We start from the raw sequence: 21,186 nt of genomic DNA, 5'->3' as shown, positions 1-21,186 counted from the left end.
GAGGCCCCCTCCATGCATTGACAGCAGCCACCATGTTAGACGTGACGTCAGCCTTCTTCACCACGTGACACCTAGGGGGAGTGCCTTTGCCCATATACGTCTTATCTATATGTCTGCTTTTTAAAGCTTTAATAGATCGTCAGAATTAAGTTCACTGATAAATTCAAAATGGAAAGTATTGTTTGGCAAGTGAAAGCGGGACGTTACTCACAGAATGTGAAAGGCTTAGCAGCAATAATATACAGCTTAGCAGGGAAATATACAGCTGCACAGTGGAGCTGCCAATCAAACACATATATGGACAAGTGTGACCTACTTTAAAACTCAGACACGCTACCACAGGGGTAAATCAGCAATTAGGCTAAAATTACGGGTTTATGTGTAAACTTCCATTATTTTAAGATATGATATGTAGTTGATATTTCATCTATCTAATACTGACAAATTCAGAAAAACACCCAAATTTTGACAATTTAATTACTGTTAATTACTACCTTAAATTACAATCCATGTCTTGCATCACGACGACCAAACAACAACGTTGGGTCAATGACCAAAATACAACGTTAAGTCAACGTCACATTATGACGGTGTTTTGACGTGGCTGGATCAACGTTGATTTTACGTTAAATTTAGGTAGATCAACGGCAATTCAACTTATCAACCTGTTTTCAACGTTGATCCAACGTCACTATGCCTGCTGGGATGACCCTAGTCAGGCTTATTCTTTTCTTGTGTAAGCCATGTTTTTTTATCAACAGATCATTGCCTGGTTACCACTGTTTATTGTTACGCACCATATTGGCAAGTACAATGGAAGGGCACAAGTTGAGCTAATAGCTACCATCATTGTTTACGATCGTGTCAATAACAGTGCGGACTCAGTAAACAAACCTAGTGGAGTACTTGTTTAAAAATGAAAGTGCAGTGCTGGTTCTCAACCGTCACATAGGCTACTATCAACTGCAATATATTGATTTTACCATATATAGAGCACCAACTAGCTAAGTGCATGGGTAAGTACAGTAGCGTTTAAATTGTGCTCGTTCAAATATAATCAAATAAAATTTTGATTGATTTATGTGTTCTCTCTCTTTTCCTCTCTCTCTCGCTCTCTCTTACACACACGCACACACACACACACGCACACGCACACACACACACACACACACACATTTTTAACGAGAAAGTGGCTATGCATTTACATATCTGCACGTCCACGATACTGTGTAACAACGATGGGACATGGGCATCAAAATGGGGTATAACAGCCCGCTTGGCGCAAGGTGTCGCTAGTGTGAATTCAGTTCTTCCTCAGCCATTTTGGAAATAACACACCTGTGACTGTGGCACTGCTCATTAATAAACATGCCTCAGTATCGTTGTGTACCTGAATGTCAAAGTCGGCAAGGTGGACATAATTTTTCTGGGGATTCAGGGCTTCGTTTGAAGTTGAGGGTTGTCCATGTCAACACACCTTCCATGTTAAAGGGCCAGTCACAACTTGACCCAGGCACAGTAATTAGAGATAGACGAGTTGCCTCAAAAAGAATACACGTAGAAATGTTTATTGACCTTGGTAAAACTTATAAAATTTTGAAAAGAGAGCTCCATAGCGAGAAAGTGCCCCTAGGACGTATGATTCTCAAAGTGCGTTTTCTTATGTCCAACAGTTTAAGAAATAAAATTTAAAGTAAGCAAACATTTTACAAATGAACAGTTTTTTGTTCTTTTTACAAAATAGCACTTCTGAATTATTTTACTTGAATAGAACCACCAAAATACTTCATCACTTTGAAAATTCATTAAAAAAGCAGCAAAACCAAATTATTTCCTGGAAAGAAAACTACCAAAACATTTCATCCCACCAAAAATACTTAACAAAATAGCATCATAGAATTTTTTTTATTACAGTTAAATATTATTAAAAACAGCATAACCACATAAGTACTTTTTGTAAAGAATATAACACCACCAAATTACTTTATTACGGTAAAAAAATTTGAAAAAAAAACAGCTTAACCATATTTGTTCTGTATTGTAAATAATATAGCGTCATCAAATTATTTCATTGCACTAAAAACGCTTTAAAGATTGCACCACCAAATTATTTCATTTTAGCTAAAACATGTTTTTCAAAATGACACTTCAAAATTGTGATTGCAGCTAAGCTATCTCATACTTTCTACAAACTAGCTGCCACATACTTCCTATAGTTTTTTTCATAAAATATGGTGCGCCTGGGCAAAATGCATGTCAAAAAATATCCAGTGTCAGAATGGATCAACTCCACAAACAGATCTTTGCGTGTACACACAACAAAATAGCAGAATGAGGATTTGTGATGAACATCTGGCCTTGTAACTGAGTTTAGTATTTGTGTGTTTTCTTTAGGCGCAGAGCACCAGATACACATTACAAAAAGGGGAAATCAGGTCTGGGACCAACTGTCATGTGTCTGCAATGGTTTTGGACACAGCAGTGACCCATACAGTTTGTTCTTCTCTGTAGCTGCCATTATATCTCCAAATCTGGAAGCAATGATCTGCCATTGTCTCTCATTATGCAAGATTGCGCTCTTTCCTTGTTGTAACGTGCTACGCTCAGTGTCCTTGCTGTTTGTTCCTCAACCTGAAATATTAATGTCCCATTAAAGCATGGAAGATGGTACATCATTAACTAGTTTCGATTCAATATTATTATTCTATGATGTCACACATCATCTAGTTTGATAATTGCCTGATTCTTAATATTAGTCCTCTGATTTCACCGCCGATCTTGTGAGCACGCTTTCCGCTTAGAATGTGCATTGTATTTTGTTTTATATTCTTAAATTTTGGAAAATGTAACATTAAACACATACAAAAAGTATCAGGACAGACTTTCAAAGATGATCACCCATTGCTGTTACCCAGTTTCGTGGAAGTGCAGATATATGGCACATGCCAGGGCTCCATAACTCGAAAGCATCGCGAATTGCGACTGAGTGCAAGCATGGCGATTCGCCGCTATTCCATAACTCGAAAGCGTCGAAATTTGCGACCGAGCGCTAATAGCGGTATCACCTTTAGTTTCGAGGCTATTATTTGCGATGAGTAAATCCCGTCGCAATGGCCTTTGTGAATGCATAATTCGTCATAGTGTCTTTCATGTAGCATGACGGCAAGTTTGGGATGCTAGTCATAATAGCATATAACAAAGCATGAAAGCTTGTAAAAGATTGAGTCACTCGATCGGTACCTCTGATAGAAAACCTTGCGGTAAATTTTCACGTGACGAAAGCTAAACACATGTTTTAAAATGCATAAAAAATTCAAAATTAATGATTTCATACATCATTTTATATTTTCTTAAGAACAAATTTAGTTCATCTGTATTCTATTGATAATAATCATAAGTTTATAAGTTTCATTTTCTACTCAAAATGAAAAAGCAGATACAAAGCATTCGGTCACACCGTGTCCTTCCTCAGTGTCTGTTATTGTGAGACTGAACACCACCTACCAATGTATCAGTAATTGTGTCAGTCCAAACACGTACGGTTAGCTTATTGAATTATTTTTGACATTTTATTGGTGTCAAACACTTCAAATATCAGGATTGATTTTCCGATAAAAACAACCTCTTGATTAGCATTCCAGCGGGCAAATTATGTTGTTTTAACGTTGAATAATAATACGTTGGATAAACATTGGATTTGAAAGTTGCCTCAACGTCAGATAACAACATTGTATCAACCCAAGTTGTTAGACAACATTCTTGCATGAAAAGACATTAAAATGACCTGAAATGTTTTTATGTTTGGTACAAAACACAGGTACACAATTATAACATACACTGTAAAAACATCCAAGTGCCTGCTTTGTCTGATTTTTTCAACGCATTTAGCTCCATTCAGATGTAACAAATGTGACCTTCCTAGGCAAGTTGAAATTTCAATAGAGTGTATTTTACTTAACTGATTTTTTTTCTTTTCTATATTTGGAGATATATAAAAGAAAGTCACCCTAATCCCAGTATGACAAAGAATATCTCGACTTTGTAGAAAATGAGTAATTTCAACAGAAATTAAACTGAATTTTCCCTTCTTTATTTATTTTATTTCCTTAATTAATTTATTTTTTTGCTCAGAACGTATGGGAATATACATGTACAACAATACTTTCCATTCCGTAGTTTCAGAAATGCGATCTGAAAACGACTTTCCGCCGCCGAGTTATTCAGCTGAGAAGGCTATAAAGGTGACAGGTTTCCCGGCAGGTACTACAAAAGAGGCAATTCACCGCTATTTCCGCAGTGACACTCTTGGTTCTCCAGATGTAACAAATGTGACCTTCGGGCCCGACGATGTGGTTGTTTACGTCACTTTTGCTAATGGAACAGGTAGAAAATTATGTTATGCTTGTCCTTGTGACAGATAGTAATCTTAATATAACCTGCAGTTATCTCTACACCACCTAATGAAAAAGATAAAAAACGTGTATTTTACAAAAATATCCTACAAAATCTTTACTGGGTATCAGTACTGTTGATCATTTTTTACCTATTTTACCAGGACCTTAGTTAGCCCTAAGTGATTACCCTTTGCAGTTTAAAATGAATTACTATGGTTTCGCAAAATAATTTTGGTCTACTTGTATTCAGGATAAAGTCTTAGTATTCATTTCCATAAATAACTTACAAAAGCACATCTGAAGCATCATCTACACACACTGGACAATAGAAGTGTCACCCCCTGAATCAGAGTAATCAAAGTTATTAACCTGAAGAGGCGAAATATAAGCAATGTCAGAATATCGATACAGTTGAATTATTCAGTCAGAACCGTTTCTTTTGTGAAATTTGATGTTAATAAAATGATACCAGGAGCATATCATTCCACAGTCATTTATCTCCCTCAAAGTATTGGTTCAGTAGGGGTGACACATCTATTGTCCAGTGTGTGCAATATGGTATCCCTATAATGACAAAGGTCTTAAATACATTGCAAACTCACGTTTAGTCACGTTAACAGGGGCGGATCCAGAGATATTTTCTGACAGTCTTCCATATTATCTTTGGTGATCCATCCTCCGTTTTTGACCGTCTTCCGACAGAAAAAAATTAGATACCCGTCGATGTACACTTAATAATCTGACCGTCTTCCGGAAGACCCAGAAGACGGCCTCAAACCGCCCCCCCCTCCCCGACGTAAGTAGCTAAATTTGATAAAGAACTTGCAATAATATTTAATTGAAGTAGAACATAGTCTCTCGCTATGCCAGTTAACCTTATCCAAACGGTCAATTTCTATGATAATAATAAAAGAAAGCATCTATGCCCATAATGGAAACCATGCTCGTTCAGCACTTCTGAACCTTACACGCACGAAGAAGGGTTTTTAGTTCGATTTTGACATTTACCCTGGACTTGGTGCTACTTTTCTAATGTTAACACTGCCATTGTTACATTTTAAATGGAAAATAGTTGCCTTGTGTGTAGTAAGTTTACTGTCAAGCTTTGCGGAAGAGCCAGAATCTGCCAGTCAAAACGAGAAGTGATAAGATCTTTCATGCTCTGCTCGTTGTGACTTCTAAGGAAGAATCAGAATTATCCTAACGTCAAGCAACCAAAAGGTGAAACCTTTAATTATTAAAAGAGGATGGATGACATGTATTTTTGTTTCACATGCATGAAGCGGGGAAGCAGTCACTTTAATAATATGAGACCAGCAAAGATGTTGCCAGGGACATATCCCTTGTCTTTCCTCTCTTTGAGTAGAACATTTCCAACAAAATATTCTTGTATAATAATACATTTAGGGAACTAATGAAGCTTTGCCGCAGAGTAAAGGATGGATGGTTCATGTATATGACAATGAAGGAGTTCAATCTAAACATGTCAATGAATGTTTACGATATAAGACTAGTAACATACTTTAATGTTTTCTTTGTCATGTTGGGGTTACATATCATAAGGACTGTGCTTATGATGTGGGTTATATCATAACATTATTTGTCAAGTTAAAATTGAACTCCTTAACCTTCATTTATCATCCGACACTTTTGCGTTTGCATTTAAGTATTCAGAGACAGGTACTGCCTCATCAATTCCTTGAATGTACTATAATTCAAAATTACATTATTCTGTTGGGAATGTTCTTCTCAAATACAGGGACGTATTTTTCAGAGATTCTGGCATTGAAGATTTCCTAGGCAACGTCTTTGCTGGCTTCGGTTTATGATTGTAATTTCTTCCTGGCTTCACGCATGAACATTTATCAGTAGGAGAAAAGTATACCTGTATATCATCTATCCCATCTTCATAATAAAAAATATTCATTTTGACTGGCCAAGATGGTTGAGGTGGCTGATTGTCTCTATTATCGACGATTCTGTCCCTACAGTCTAGCTTGACAGTGCAATGTCAGCCCAAATGTCAACTGAATCTCTAAAATAAACCTAACAATTTTTTATGGGTTCTGTTTTATTTGGTCATCCCGTACAATGATTGTTTTACTATGTCAACCTGTTATTTGAGTTAAGATCTTTTTACAGAAAGGGATAAAGTTCTGAGTGTACGCACCCATTCTATCCTCGATTCACCTGTTAAGGTGGTGCCAGTAGCCTACGTCCCTCGTGAAGTCAGCTCTGGAGAAGTTGTCACCCAGAAAGACACTACTGAAAAAGTCACCGATGAAAGATGGACAGTAGAGGTTCCCTGTGACCCTCACATTATCTCCTTTTTAAAAGCAAGACCTATCCAGAAGAGGATTTTAACAACAAAGCTTGCAAAGGTGCAAGCCTTTCTATCAAGTACCTGGGTAGACACGACCAGACATGCGATATGCATAGAAGCACATGGAAGAATTTCCAAACACGAAAATCAGAAAATGCAATGGACAGAAAACTGTTTTGAAGTGGTTACAGATTATCTGGATACTTTTCTCACCAAATCTGTCAGCTTTCCAGAATACGCTTGGGATAAAATTGTAGAGGAATGCGAGTTCCACACCATTTATCCAGAAGAGGAGGTGGACGTTTTACTCGACTCAGTTGCTAGGACAGTCCGAGTAACTGGTATTGCAGGAGAATGTGGGAAGATGTTATATGATTTAGATTATCTTTTTCAAGAAGAAAGGGAAAAGCAAAAAGATAAAATTAGAGAAAATCCAAGCCAAGGGACCACCGAGAGCGACACCAGTTTAGAAAATCGCCAATTACTGGTAGAATCAAATGTTGAGGGCACCCTCATGTATAAGCCAACCGAAAAAGTTCCTATCGATCATAACAGTGCATATTCAAAAGTTATGCTGGTTAAAAGTTTCTCTGATGAAGATGAAGATCTCGATGACTGGACACTTAAGATTTCTTGTGAGCCACATATTCTATCATTTCTTCAAGAACGACCAAAACACCACCTCTGTTTAAGAGACAAGCTGTCGGCAGTAAACGGGTCTCTTTTAGAATCGTGGTTGGACTCTGACAGCAACCATATCAACGTACATCAAAAGTTAAAGTTAGGCCAGAAAACGTACTTTAAAGAAAGATGCACATCGGTTGTTCGCGAATATCTCGATCGGTTCTTCTCCACAGAAGTGTCTTTTCCCGATATTGCTTGCTCTGCAATTGCAAATTTGTGCGAGCACCTTGATAATGATGTGGAAAACGACGTTGTTTTGTTACCCAACCTAGAAACGAAGACAGTTCGAGTAACTGGTGTTGAAACAGAATGCAGAAAGGTTTTGAAACAAATATTCGGTCTGCAAGAGCTGAAAGTGCAACACAATCCTCCAATATTGGGGACAGATGAACAGCCTACCACAGCAAACAGCAGTCAAGGCATTACCAGTTCAGATTGTGGCACAAAGAATAACAATTGGGTCGGCAATTTTGAAGAAGATGGTGAGGACTGGACGCTCGAAGTTTCCGCCAACCCGCATATTTTAACATTTATAGAATTACGATCCACACACGTTCGCTCTTTGAGGGCGGAGGTTTCATCGATGAACGGATATCTGCCAGACCCTTGGTTGGACACTGGCAGCAGTTGTATCTACGTGAAAGCAAGGTCAAACGAAGTTGAAAGAGTCAAATGGAAAGAAAATTGCAAGGGCGTTGTTCTGAGATACCTAGATCGTTTCCATACAAAGTTAGTGGAATTTCCTGAATACGCTCGCGACAAGATCAAAACTGCGACTCGGTTTCAAAGAGCTTATCTTGATGAAGCTATCCAGGTTTTACCCGATACTATGGCCCACACAGTCCGTGTAACTGGCCTTGAGAATGAGTGCAAAAGTATGTTAAGAGAAATTGCTGATCTGTTAGAGGAAGAGGAAAAAAGGTATCTTGAAACTGAGAAAGAAATACCAGTTTCCCGAAAAGTGACCAATCAAAACAAGGCACGATTACGTTTACTCCTAACAAAAGGGATTGCGGATTTACCCTTATCCGTCACCGCCCATATCTACCCTGATCAAGGGGATGCTGTGTTTACAGGAAAGGCTGATACCATGGAGAAAGCCATCTTAAGGTTCTTTGAAGCCATAACCACCATCAAAGAAACCAGTATTCATGTTTCAGGGAAGCAGCACACCGAAGTTTTGACTTCAAATAAAGCCGACGAAAAGATTATAGAGTTGCTGAAACAAGCCAGGTTGGATGCCGTCCATGAAACAGTGGGAAAGACAACTGAGTCTGTAATTCATTTTTATTCGTTTGACAATAGAGTGGTAGAATCTGCAGCCAGCTGTATCCAGACCAGTCTTACAGTGCAGTTGATTGCTGTACAGAAATCCAGGGTATCGTATTTGCACCCTGCGCCTGCCTGGGGACGTCTGCAGGCTAGCCTCGCTGAAAAGCATTGTGTAAGTCAATTTTTGTTATTTTGGGCAAAATTCTATTGCCAAAATTAAGGTATCCAATATGGAAGCGTGTAACAAACACAACACAAAAAATCACTACGCAACAACAAGCACAAATCTCACAACACAGAAATCATGATACAAGTTTAATTGGCCCCTCGGTGCACACACGTAGGCTTTCTAGCCTCTGTGTTTAAAGCGCCCCCTGTTCTTGTTGTGAGTTTTATGTTGTGATATCTGTATGTGTTGTAATGTCGTGATGTTTCTTGGGAGAAGTATGTTGTATTTGTGTTGTGGCCCTTACACGCTTCCGTGCATCTAGGTCACAAGTCTGTTGAAAAATTTTACCACGTTTAACGTCAATGTGTTTCAATATCACTGCTTTTGTTTCTCTGACAACATAATTCAGGGCTCTAACGCGAAAGCATCGCTAATTGCGACTACACTATGCAAACGCAACGCAATATTTGAGTGTAAGGAAGAATAATTATGGCCTCAAACGAAAACAATTCCATAAACGAAGCGCACGTGTTATTATCGGTCGTGGATTTGGGAGGGGGGGGGGGTTCTGAAAAAAAAACCGTACTAAATGGCACCGTTTACACTCCAAAACACCAAAAAATTTCGGCGCCTTTCAGCAGGCCCCACCTCAAGGGGGCAAGGGCTGGCTTCGTATCTGAGGCCTGTCATTTCTTTTAAAATAAACAGACCCCCCCCCCCCTTCAAATTTTCCTGGAACCGCTCCTGATCAGGGGTGGATCCAGGATTATTTGAAGGGTGGGTCAGGAACAACAGGCCTCGGATTCGAAGCGGACCGTTGCCCTCTTGATTCTTGATCTCTTGATTAGCATCATACTGAAATAAAATTACATTATGCGTATTGTTATGACGTCTTCACTTTGTGCAACAACCGAATTTTATATGCGTTGCGCTTGCCAAGGCTTCGAGTTAAAAAAGGTGGTGCAATAGCCCTCGCAAATAGCGACGAATCGCTATGCTTGAGCTCGGTCGCTATAAGCCCCCGTCACACTAGAGGCGGAATGAGCAAGAATGCCGTCGGAAAAACAATTCTTTGTACGTTCCTGGATATTCGAAGAGCGTTCTAAAATTTCTGAGTGCATTCCAAATATTTTTACCCATGCTTTTGCTCAGGCTCAAAACTTTCCAAGTACATTCCAAGTGGAGAAATATCGAATGGCATTCTAAGTGTATTCTAACTGCCCTATGAGTGCATTCTAAATATTCTTAGGGCATTCTGACAGCATTCTAGACATTCTGATCGCGTTCCAAAGAGAACCGAAATGGCAAGACAGCTAGAATGAGCCGGAATGCAACTCTCATGCATCTCAATGGCTGCCGAAATCCTATTTCAGCCAGCAATCGAACTACACTCGTACGGCATTCCAAGTGTATTCTAAATATTCTGACTGCATTCTGACAGCATTATCGATATTCTTAGTTTTCCAACTACGTTCGAGCTGCATTTGAGAGCTAATACAGCCGAAATGTGCACGAACCATTCCAGGCATATTCAAGCGCATTCAAGCGCATTCTGAGTATTCCATTCTTACAAAAATTTAGGTCAATTTGAAATGTCTTCCGGAATGTAGTGCGAAATTTGAATATTCTTCATTCCGTTCTGGTTCTGCTTGATCCCTGTTGATTCCGAATAAGTGTGACGGGGGCTTTAGCAATGCTTTCGAGTTACCTGGACGGCCATTTTGAACTTCGATGAGCCCACCGACATCGACACATGTAAAAACGTCAACTGGTTTGGCCTTATGAGTTTGTTTCAGAATAGCATGGTTGTTCATGTCTAGCGGCAAAATCTAACTTATTTTTAAACAAACTGTTTTCAGGTCGTTACGGAAATTGAGGACTATCGAAATACCAAAAACATTAAAGTGTATGGTTTTGAGGAAGATGTTAAAGTGGCCACAAAGAGGATAACTGAGTATCTTCACCAAAAACCCGTCTCAAGTAAAACTATTTCAATTTCACCTCCTATAGCACAGTTCGTAATTGATTATGAAGGTAATTTTACTCTTTTCTCTCTCTCTCTCTCTCTCTCTCTCTCTCTCTCTCTCTCTCTCATACATACACACACACACACACACACACACACACAAATACACACAAAACAATATATCTCTAGAGGTTATATATTCACAAATGCACACACACAAACACGCACACACACACGCACACACAACTATACATTAAGGTAATATTTGCACGGTATCTCTTATCTGTACCCTTAGATAATATATAAAACCTGTTCAACATATCAACATCCAGAACTCGGTTTGTAACGTTGCAACAACTCTTCGATTTTATTATATGATAAAAAGGTAACTCTTTGCAGGAGCTGTCATTGAGAAGGTAGAAAAATCAATGGGAGTACAGATCACGATAACCACAGAAGGCGTGATTACAATCCATGGCCCCGACCAAAAGGTAACACTGTGGTACAAGTGTCACAAATTGTTTCCACTCTCTGCTGCAATGTTTCTGAATATGGAAACAAACAACCCCAATTAGCCAGAAGGCCTATGACACATACTTTTTAAAAAAACATATAGTATTTGAATGCTAAGTTGAAAAATAACATTTTCTTTAATCCAGATTAATAATGCTACTCCCCAAGTGACAGGCATTGTGGAGAATTTAATAACAAAGGAAAAAACAATTTTGCAACCCGGTGAGTGAGAAAGATTTTGCTAACAGGGTCAATACACACGATTGCAATGTCCGCAACATTTCAAAGATCAATTTTTATTCCTAACTTAATTTTCTGCTCTAACATGGACATAATTTTACGATATAAAGTCGCTTAAGCATTGGCTTTCTTTTCTATGATTGTTCGTTTGTACATTACCCAGGAATGGCTAACGATCTTCAGTGTGGTAAAGGCGGCGATATATTGAAAGGTCTGAAGACAATGAACAAAGTGGACGTTCACATCAGAGAGGTAATGGTTCAAACGAAAATCCCATTTAATGTGCCGAGTCATGTTGCATCTCTTGAATTAACAATCTCTATGTATAGGACACGGCCTACCTTTTCCTAACTGAAAGTATACTGACAGCCAATGAAAACGCATCATTTATTTATCAAATCATATTTTAAGTTCCTTTGGCATATTAAGAAAATAACTCTTTGGTTCCGCCCAGCCTCCAGCATCCCCAGGGCCCCTAGTCGCTCTTCCAGTGTCAGACGTGGCATCACAGAACTTTTTTGTCATGTGTCATACAGGATTTGGTCTTAAATAGGCTTAATTAATCACCATATATTGAACCTGATTAATTCACACCAATCAGGAAAAACACATGATTTTGTAACAGCTGATCACAAAATCAGGTGATCACAAAATAACTGAAGCTGAAATTTTAAACCTCCGAGTGGTCAGCCCACTCTCTTATGACCAAACAAGTGCATTTGCACTCGTTTATATGGTTGGATTCGATTCTCGGTAAAAGTACAAGAAAGTTTTCTGATGCGTTTTCGGTGACTGTCAGTATATGTTTCTCGTGCGCCCTCTGTGTAGTGGAAAGTTTTATGTACAGTAGTGTATCATGTCTAAACATAAAGGCGATTTTTTTTAAACAAGCCAGACATATTTTCTTGTCTACGCAAATCAAATTGTTAAAGATTATTGTTGAGCATTTTTTTTTTTTTTTTTTTTTTGCTTTTCCTTTTGCAAAGCCTATATTTTATTATAATTTGCGTTGATTATATACTAATCTTAATTTCATTGCTTTTGGATTTTAACTTGTCGTAATAGACAGTTTTCCAGTACCACAGTGCTTAAATACGTGCTTAAATATCAAGTGGACAGATCCAAAATAAATGACGTATGTTATTTTATATTTATGAGGTTTCAGTGTTTGGCTCCAAAGGTGTTGTCGCAGGCAGCTTTATTACCCCTGAAGGTGTAACCATTACCTTGGTGAAGGGATACATTGAGGAACAAAGCGTAAGGCAGGATAATACGGCCGACCTTTCTTGAAAATAGTACGAAGCCTGCCATTGCCAAAGGCGCATTTATAAATAGCTTTATAATAACATGCATGTGAGGCTCAGAGTCGGTTAAAAGATACTCTACAGTCTGTTAAATCATTATCTTAACCATTTAAGGTGATTTTTTTCAATTTATTCTCAAAAAGGTCGATGTGATAGTAAACAGCATCGACTCCAACATGGACCTCAGCGCAGGAAATGTATCTGCTGCCCTTAGCAAAGCAGCTGGGCCACAACTTCAACAGGTTAGCACATAACAATTTGGTCAATGATTCCATTCAGAAAAGGGGACTAACTAGTCCGAGGGTCCCACTACAAAGTGGCGACCCACTACAAAGCTTGCCGCTTGTTTTGAACGCGCGATCACCGTGCGTTTTTTGAGCGTCCAACGGCGACCTGACCAGGGCTCCGTATCTCGAAAGGTTCGCTATGTTGCGCACGTGCGTTAGTGTCTCGATTCCATAACCGATTCTATTTCGAGATACTGGGCCATGGAATCGAGACACTTGTGCACATGCAATGAAGACGCCAGAAGAATGCGTTAGTGTATTTTATGTGCCAAAACTCTGCAAAGGTAGAATTCGGGGAGAGGAAAGGAAAGACCCTCTAGTATTATTGAAAAAATACTATGTTTAAGTAAGAGAAAAACAAATTTAATACTGGACTACATAGTTGATTAAGCTACGATCTGACGTTGCGATCGGTACCACCTAACCTTTAATATATCTTTGACCGGACCCTTCAGTAAATTCCATTAGTCATTTAACCAGTCACGTGACCATTCCTTCTGGTCACTGGCATTCATTTCCTTGTTGAAGATTGGTAATACGATCTCAACATCGCGTTGCGGCGTTATTAATAACTTGGGTCCAATAGTAGATGTTTTTTTCTTACAATGTGATATCACTCTACTGGATTAATTAAAAAATCCACTACGTAATACGCTCAAGTGTTTATTCTTTGCACTCAACCATTTTGTACATGAGTCCATAGTTTGAATTAAAAATCCACAACCAGCGTGTTAAAGCAATCCGAATGATTAATATAATTTTGGTTTAAAAGGAATGCACCAAAGCAGGGACCGTACCGGTTGGTGAAATGAAGAAAACTGATGGGTTTAATCTTCCCTGCAGCACAGTGTACCACGTGTCCTGTCCCATGTGGGAAGAGGGGCGGGAAAAGGTAACTTTAATTTACATTTGCAGATTTAAAAACAACATACAGATCTGTGTGCTTGAATCACCGAAAAAAACCCTGAAGAATGGCCCAGACATTTTCCTAGAAACTGTACATGTATTTTACAGTACTAATCTTCAGTAATTTGATGACACGAAACGGCGACCTTTGTCAAATGTGCTATTCATTAATTGAAAAGTGGCCTAGTGTTTTATTCGAAACAACGAACAGACTCTGCTTCCATAATGTAATCTGTTATTTCTAATGTTTTGTAGAGGCTTTCTGCACTCATATCACTGTGTTTAGCGGAATGTCACCAGCACAAAATGGCATCCGTGGCGTTCCCAGCAATCGGCACAGGAAAACTGCACTTTCCATGCGATGTGGTTGCTGATGTAATGATTAATGAAAGCATGGGTTTTGTTGCAAGCAATCCAGACACCGATATTAAGGCAAGGGTATTTAACACTCTTAGGTTAAAGTTTAAATAACATACACATGTAGCCAACTTAACAGACCCAATCAAGTTATTTCACATAATGCAACTTACAATTAGACACAAGAAAACAATTCTGACTCATTTTTCTCGGTTCGTTTCGTTTGTAGAGGCCTTTTCTCCTTTGAGTAATTAGGTTTTAGGGTCCTGTTTTCAAGCTTATTGTAGCTTCTTCCCTTAAGTCTTTGCATTGGTTATCTTTATGCAATCGTGCAGTTTGTCTTAGCAAGGAGTTATAACTGTTATAACTCCTTGGTCTTAGCTAATACTAACTTTTGTTACTTTTAAGGACATTCGGTTTGTGTTGTATGCAAAAAATACTACAGTCATAACTGCCTTTAAGAAAAAGCTGAATCAAGTGAGTGATGTACCACGAACTGTGCACAGACGACTCAGAGGTATAGTACATTTTGAGGCAATTTAACCTTGGTTTGATATATATGCGAATTATGGCAACGGCTTGCAGTGAGTGTGCCTAATTCTTATACTGAGGTATCCTTAATTTAAATTCAATTACCATGTGAATGGTAGTTTTGAAGATTGAACGTGAAACTTCATTTGCCTTTTAGCTACAAGTCTCATTACACCCGGGCTAACAATTACGTCCATTCAAACAGCATTCACGGAGGCAGAATACAGTGGCGTTAAAATACAGGTGCAACAAGGCGATCTTACGAATGACCGTGTCGATGTCATAGTTAGTACAGCAGGAGAGGGATCGAGTAAGATTCTCTTTCAGCTCAGACTTGATTTCATACTGAGATATTTTAAGCGTGTATACGAAAAGAACAAAAGGAGATAAATTGCACAAGTGTGAAATTTGATATTAGCCTAACACATGAAGTACAGTATACCTTCACTTGTCTATCATGATGTATTTAATCCGACATTGGTCGTTACAATTTCAGCTTTTGGAAAATTGGGTCAATACATTCTCCAACAAGGTGGACAGAGCGTAAGGGACGAATGTAATCAGCAAGCTGATGCTTTCAAAAAAGGAGAGATAGTTGTAACTGGTATGTATGTTTGGATTCATGATATGGTTGTCCCTCTATATTAACCCTTAATCAATCAAATCAAACATGATTTTGTCACTTGATCAGGTTGGCTGTTACTGAATGCACAAAAAAGCCATTATAAAGTATTTTATTTCAGGTGCTGGAGAATTGCCTTTTAAGAATATATACCATTTGGTCCTCCAAAACAAGGAAGAAATATGCATTTCAGTGAAGAAGTGCCTCTATTTGGCAGACGCATCACAGTGGTCGTCTATTTCCTTCCCTGCTGTTGGAACAGGTGAGTGAAAAAAGAGATAGTTAACGTGTGTGTGTGTGTGTGTGTGTGTGCAATATAGATAGATAACAGGCTACTATTGAGAAGTACGGGTTGTAGTGATAATATCGGATGGGGTTACAGAAGCCCACATACATTTGTATTCAAATTGGTATAGGGTGTACCCCCCAAACACACACACACGCACGCACGCACGCACACACACACACACACACACACACACACAGTCACATTTTCCCTACATGGAAAACATGCAGTTTAAATTATTTTACAGCACTGGGTAAATCAACACTCCATGTTGTTGCCTTAGGGTGTATTTTTTCTTTCCTGTTAGATTGGGCAAAATCTACCTTTTTATTCCAATGAAATAGGTAGGTAGACTAAGGGGTCGGTCTTTCGTTTGCGTTTAAATGGGTGAATGTGTCTTTCAGGAAATGCGAACGTGGCCGTAGCAGAGTCGGCTATAGAGATGATCAAGGGTATCATTGGTACCATTGATGTGTTGAAGCCGCAACACCTGCGGCTTATAAATCTGACCATATTCGACCAGGAACAAGTAAAACAATTCCATACTGAGCTCAGATGCAGGGGGGAAATCTTCATCACCGAACTTCCCAAGGGTACATTGCTAAAATTTGACATAGCTAAGATACACATTTAAACTCAGAGACAAAGTTTAGACATTGTTTTGAACATGTTTGCTTTGAATTTATTTGATTATTTAAAGGTAGACAGCCTGAGTGTTCGATGTTTGGTACATGGTTTGTGCACAAAAATGTCAAACTCTGGTTTAGTCGCTTGGAAAATTCTGTCGGCTTATATTAAACAACCCTGGCGAAAACATTCCTTGTAACATAAAAAAAAATGATTGATGCTTTTAAGAAGCTTTTGTAAAATACTCAGTCGTTATTCTTTCAAATTTTTGGATGAAAACGACTTCACATCAGATTTTTTGCGCTGGCATTCAAACTTGAAGAAATATGCCAAAATCATGTCCTTAACGCCAACACTATTTTACTCAATTTACAACTTTGGTACCTTTATGTGGCCTACTAAGCTAAAGTTGATAACCTATTATTGCATATTATACCGTTTACAAAGCGAGCTGGTTGTTACGAGATACAACAGTCTAAACACAAATAGCATAAAACGTTGATGTAGTAGATATACTTCTTTTTGTTCAAATCTCAAAGAAACCCGCTTTTTCATTTCTAGTGAGATAAGGGCCTTTTTGCAATGAAAAGTTACAATGGAAAATGTCGAAATATGAGTGAACAGACAACAATATGCATGACTAACATTTTCTTAATTAGTACTGTTTTTCTGTTAACTGTGACCATAGGTCAGTATTTGAGCAAGAAGCAACCTACAGGTATAAGGACCTTCAAAGAAATGACAGTTTCAATACATGGTCACAAGGACAATGTTGCCAAATCATACAAGAAGATTGATGACTATGTTAAAAAAGAAACCAAACATAAGGCAAGTTAAAATAACCTACATCTCAGTTGAATTATCTATTTCCTAATAATTTGATTATACAGACAAGAAATATATTAATCTGATAATACATTTTATGAATCGTACATGTGAATTTTAATATTTGATTATTAACTTTATTGTTCAGGAAACCCTTGATGTCGATGAGCAGATATTGAGAAGACAAGACGTATCTGAAATTTTAAAGAATAATCAAGTCTTAATATCGGGTACTAAGTTTTATTTATATTACTTCTTTTCTTTGTTGTGAAAACCCCTAGCGACGAAAAAAAGCTATTGAGAAAATTAAAGGTTATAGGTATACTGTCCATGTTGAAACTCTCCCTAAGTCACACTTTCTTTAGCTTCATAACCTGCTTATCTTCCCAAATCTTAACCTTACCAGAAAATTTTGGAACTAAGTAATTTAATTTAAAATGGTATAAGACATCGAGTTAAAGTTCACGCATGATCGTAGGAGGAATTGCTTTTTTCAGAGAAAATTCTATTTGGCTGAAAAAATCTCTGATAGCATACCTTTAATGTTATTTTTCTCACCAACAGATTATTATTTGCAAAAAAAAAAAAAAAAAAAAAAAAAAAACTAATTGAAGATTTCTGCAAAATTATCATTCTCGATAAGTGTAAAAAAAATTGGGTGGATAAAACAAATCTTCAGCCAGCCAGGAAGATAATTCATTACGACAGACCAGGATGCCCCTTTCGTCTCTCTCATCTCTCGTCTCTCACATCTGCAGCATGCATTTCTCATTCTTCAGTTCACCTCCCGAATTCTTCGATATTCCTGCAACTTAGATATTAATGAGCTCTAGTTAATAAAAGCATGCCAGAGAAGTAATAAATAGTTTACTAGTCAAATTGCAGAACATTTATTTTTGGCATTTCAGGTAGATTTTTTTTATGCAAATTATGACGTTACAAACATTATCAGAGCCAAATCTCTAAAAATTTTTATTGTTTTGAAAATAAATTGTATCTTTTTCTCTTAGTTCCGAAAAGCCTTGGTAGCATTACTATTACGGGTCATAAGGAAGATGTTAAATCTGCAATCCATGACATTTATAAAATTTGTCAAGAGGCGACAGATGAGGCTGAGGCAGGAAGAGTTTACCAAACAACACATTGGTAAGTAAAACAAGTTTCTTCCGAATCCCTCGAAAAAGTTTTATTACCGATACTTGAATCATTATTATAGATCGAAAAAATGTTGGTATCTGAATGCAGATTTAATAATAGAAGTAATCAAAAAGAGACTCTGTTTTAGGTGTTGGGTAGACGGTGGCGATCGAACTGTGCATCCATTTGATGAATTGACAAGCCACAAAATACATAAATACTTCAAGAAAAAGGAAAATAAAGTGTCTTACGAAGTGGAAGGAAACAGTTTCTCTCTAAATTTAAAGACTTTGATAGAGACGGACCTCACGACTGGCCGAACAACGCAGATTACCAGAGAAGAAAGAGGTCAGTTAAGTAGTAATCTTCAGGCTCATGGTCCCAGGTCCGATGGCTCGCTCTAATTCATTGTCAGTAGACACATGGACATAATAAGAGAAGGCCTTCTCTCATTATGTCCATGGTAGACACAAAGCGCTAGCAATATCGCAGTAAGACAGTTTTGTTTGTGGAATCGAAAAAATAATAATTAAACAAATCTTTCATCCCCAAATTTATTTATTTATTTATTTATTTATTTATTTATTTATTTTGCAATTCTTTTTTATATGCTTCAGTTATCCCAAATGAAACATTTCATCTGTACATCAGATGTTCAAGTCCACATTAAAGATGAATGTTTTTACGGTTAAAGTAACTTTATTTCAAACGAAACCCCGGAAAATGATATTTTTGAATTGTCACACTTATAATATTTTTAAAATGTTTACAACAGATATTGACTGTTTCAGACCCGTCCCTGCCATCCCACTGGTTACCTCAACCACGCGAAAACGACGTTCCTGTTGATGTACATCAAGTTGATGTAAAAGAAGGTACGACAGAGTTTGATGAGGTCGCTGCCAAATTCAATGCTGCATTTGATACGGAAGGGGTTTCAAGGAAACAAATAATTCAGATCCAGAGAATACAGAACCCTCGCCTGTACAGACAGTACAAAGAGCAGAGCGCCAAACTTGCTAAAGATAATAAATGTGGGTATGTATTTATACACAGCAGTGAAAAAGTACATGTTTAATGATTTTAATCTTTTCCATTTATACATGAATCTTTTGAAAGTATACAGTGGTGAAAGTTTGGTTATAGTGTTACAGCAGTTCTCGTTAGACTTGTCACTATACCCCGTGTCATAACGTTAGTGTGACCGAGAAGTCTCGAATGTTGGATTTAATTAAATAAGGAATTGAAAAGTTCCAAAATTATGTAAAACATGAATGACAATACTACACAGGTTAACCTCTACTGAGTACACCTTGATTTTGATTTTAATATTTATTCAGTGAAATCACAGTAGGTTGAAAACAACAAGACTAAACTAGTTTTAATGGGCCAAAATAGGTTAAGAAGCTATACAAACACCTTACTTTTTCTGTAAGACATGCACCAAAATTAAAATTGCACAGCTTGTACTTTTTTTCATTTTCAATCGTTAGTAACTATTTTCATTACTCTTTACTGCAGCAATAATGAGATGTCACTATTCCATGGCACGTCAGAAGATAAGTGTGAGCCCATCTCCCACGACGGGTTCAACAGGAGCTTCAGTGGAGATAACGTTGGTAAAAAGCAATCATTATACTTAATTTGGAGAATTGTAGATGCATATAAAGATTTTTATTTAAGGACATAACTAATACATTTTATCCCGCCAACACATTGCGAGATCGCGTGGACACAGCGCCCGTCAGTGTCAGTCATTATCTTACAAGCTAACAAACGGGTGGGTTTATTTCGTTGCCAGGTGCTATTTACGGCAAGGGGGCTTACTTCGCCAAGAACGCCACATATTCGGCTGACCCCAAGTACTGCAGACCAAATTCGGCAGGGGAGCAGTTCATGTTCGTTGCAAAGGTACTGGTGGGGAGATTCATCAAAGGGCACAAAGACATGAAGAAACCACCCCCTATAGATCCTAGAAAAAAGCACGTGACCTATAACTCTTCTGTGGACAATGAGCAGACTCCGACCATTTTTGTGACATACCACGACGCACAGGCTTACCCGGAGTATCTGATTAAATTTAAAGCGTAAAATTTGTCTAGAAAAGATAAGATATGATTTGAGGGAGAAAATGAAGGGATATATAGTTAAAAAATGAACCTAAGGACAAAGGGTGTATTTTCAAACATTTTAATTTTAACTTTGAAATGAAATTAAAGTTAGTTATAAACTAAGAGTTGTGCTGTATCCACGTATTTAGGACATATTGCTCGACGAAGCCATTGATATGATTTTCTTTGAGATATTTCACGAAAAGTTTAAAATGGGCACGATCGAAATTTAGTGCATTTTCTCTAGAAGCTCTCTCAATTTGGTTCTTTTTATGTGAGAAATAGACCTATTGTTGAAGTTAAAAATGAGAACATATCTCTTCCTTTCTTATAAAATTGGATTTATCAATGATCAAGTTTATTTTAAAAATTGCATTATCAAGCTTTGTAATGATGTTAACCTGGTTATTAGTCGGTTTACACTCCAGAGACTGAAAACCTGAAGCAAGTCTACATATGCGTGCTTTTGATTATCTAAATAAATACATGCCAAGGCATGTAGCACTGGCATACTAATCTGTGTCTTATTTTGTTCACATTGTGTTTAATGGATGCCCCATTCTACCACAATGTGTCAATACAAATGTATCGGATACTGGAAACAGCAGTAGCATGCAGACAGTTTCTGTGAG

At 37.8% G+C, this 21,186-nt stretch overlaps 1 protein-coding gene across 3 annotated transcripts; it reads left to right on the top strand.

Annotated features, from left to right (window-relative positions):
• The first annotated feature begins 544 nt into the window (after positions 1-544).
• LOC147764400 (uncharacterized) lies at positions 545-21,070 on the top strand. Of its 3 annotated transcripts, none has more exons than XM_086999856.1 (23): positions 545-1,016; positions 4,177-4,383; positions 6,537-8,845; positions 10,702-10,876; positions 11,208-11,299; positions 11,468-11,543; positions 11,725-11,813; positions 12,720-12,818; positions 13,009-13,107; positions 13,925-14,044; positions 14,314-14,496; positions 14,824-14,932; positions 15,104-15,256; positions 15,443-15,550; positions 15,690-15,830; positions 16,259-16,447; positions 17,170-17,309; positions 17,455-17,536; positions 18,317-18,452; positions 18,592-18,791; positions 19,235-19,477; positions 19,965-20,062; positions 20,245-21,070. In XM_086999856.1, the coding sequence occupies exons 1-23, from the start codon at positions 1,013-1,015 to the stop codon at positions 20,392-20,394; spliced, it is 5,202 nt and encodes a 1,733-aa protein (XP_086855982.1). In that variant the 5' UTR covers positions 545-1,012; the 3' UTR covers positions 20,395-21,070. The 3 variants fall into 3 exon arrangements, with proteins under 3 accessions (XP_086855982.1, XP_086855981.1, XP_086855980.1); XM_086999855.1 differs by having other exon boundaries at positions 546-1,016; positions 14,314-14,490; positions 19,235-19,481; XM_086999854.1 differs by having other exon boundaries at positions 546-1,016; positions 19,235-19,481.
• Positions 21,071-21,186: the final 116 nt, after the last annotated feature.

This window comes from Lingula anatina, chromosome 1, assembly GCF_051362555.1.
Source record: "Lingula anatina isolate TDL-2025a chromosome 1, LinAna3.0, whole genome shotgun sequence".
NCBI classification, from domain to species: domain Eukaryota; kingdom Metazoa; phylum Brachiopoda; class Lingulata; order Lingulida; family Lingulidae; genus Lingula; species Lingula anatina.
The sequence above is the reverse complement of the archived record's forward strand: the minus strand, read 5'-3'. Positions and strand labels throughout refer to the sequence as shown.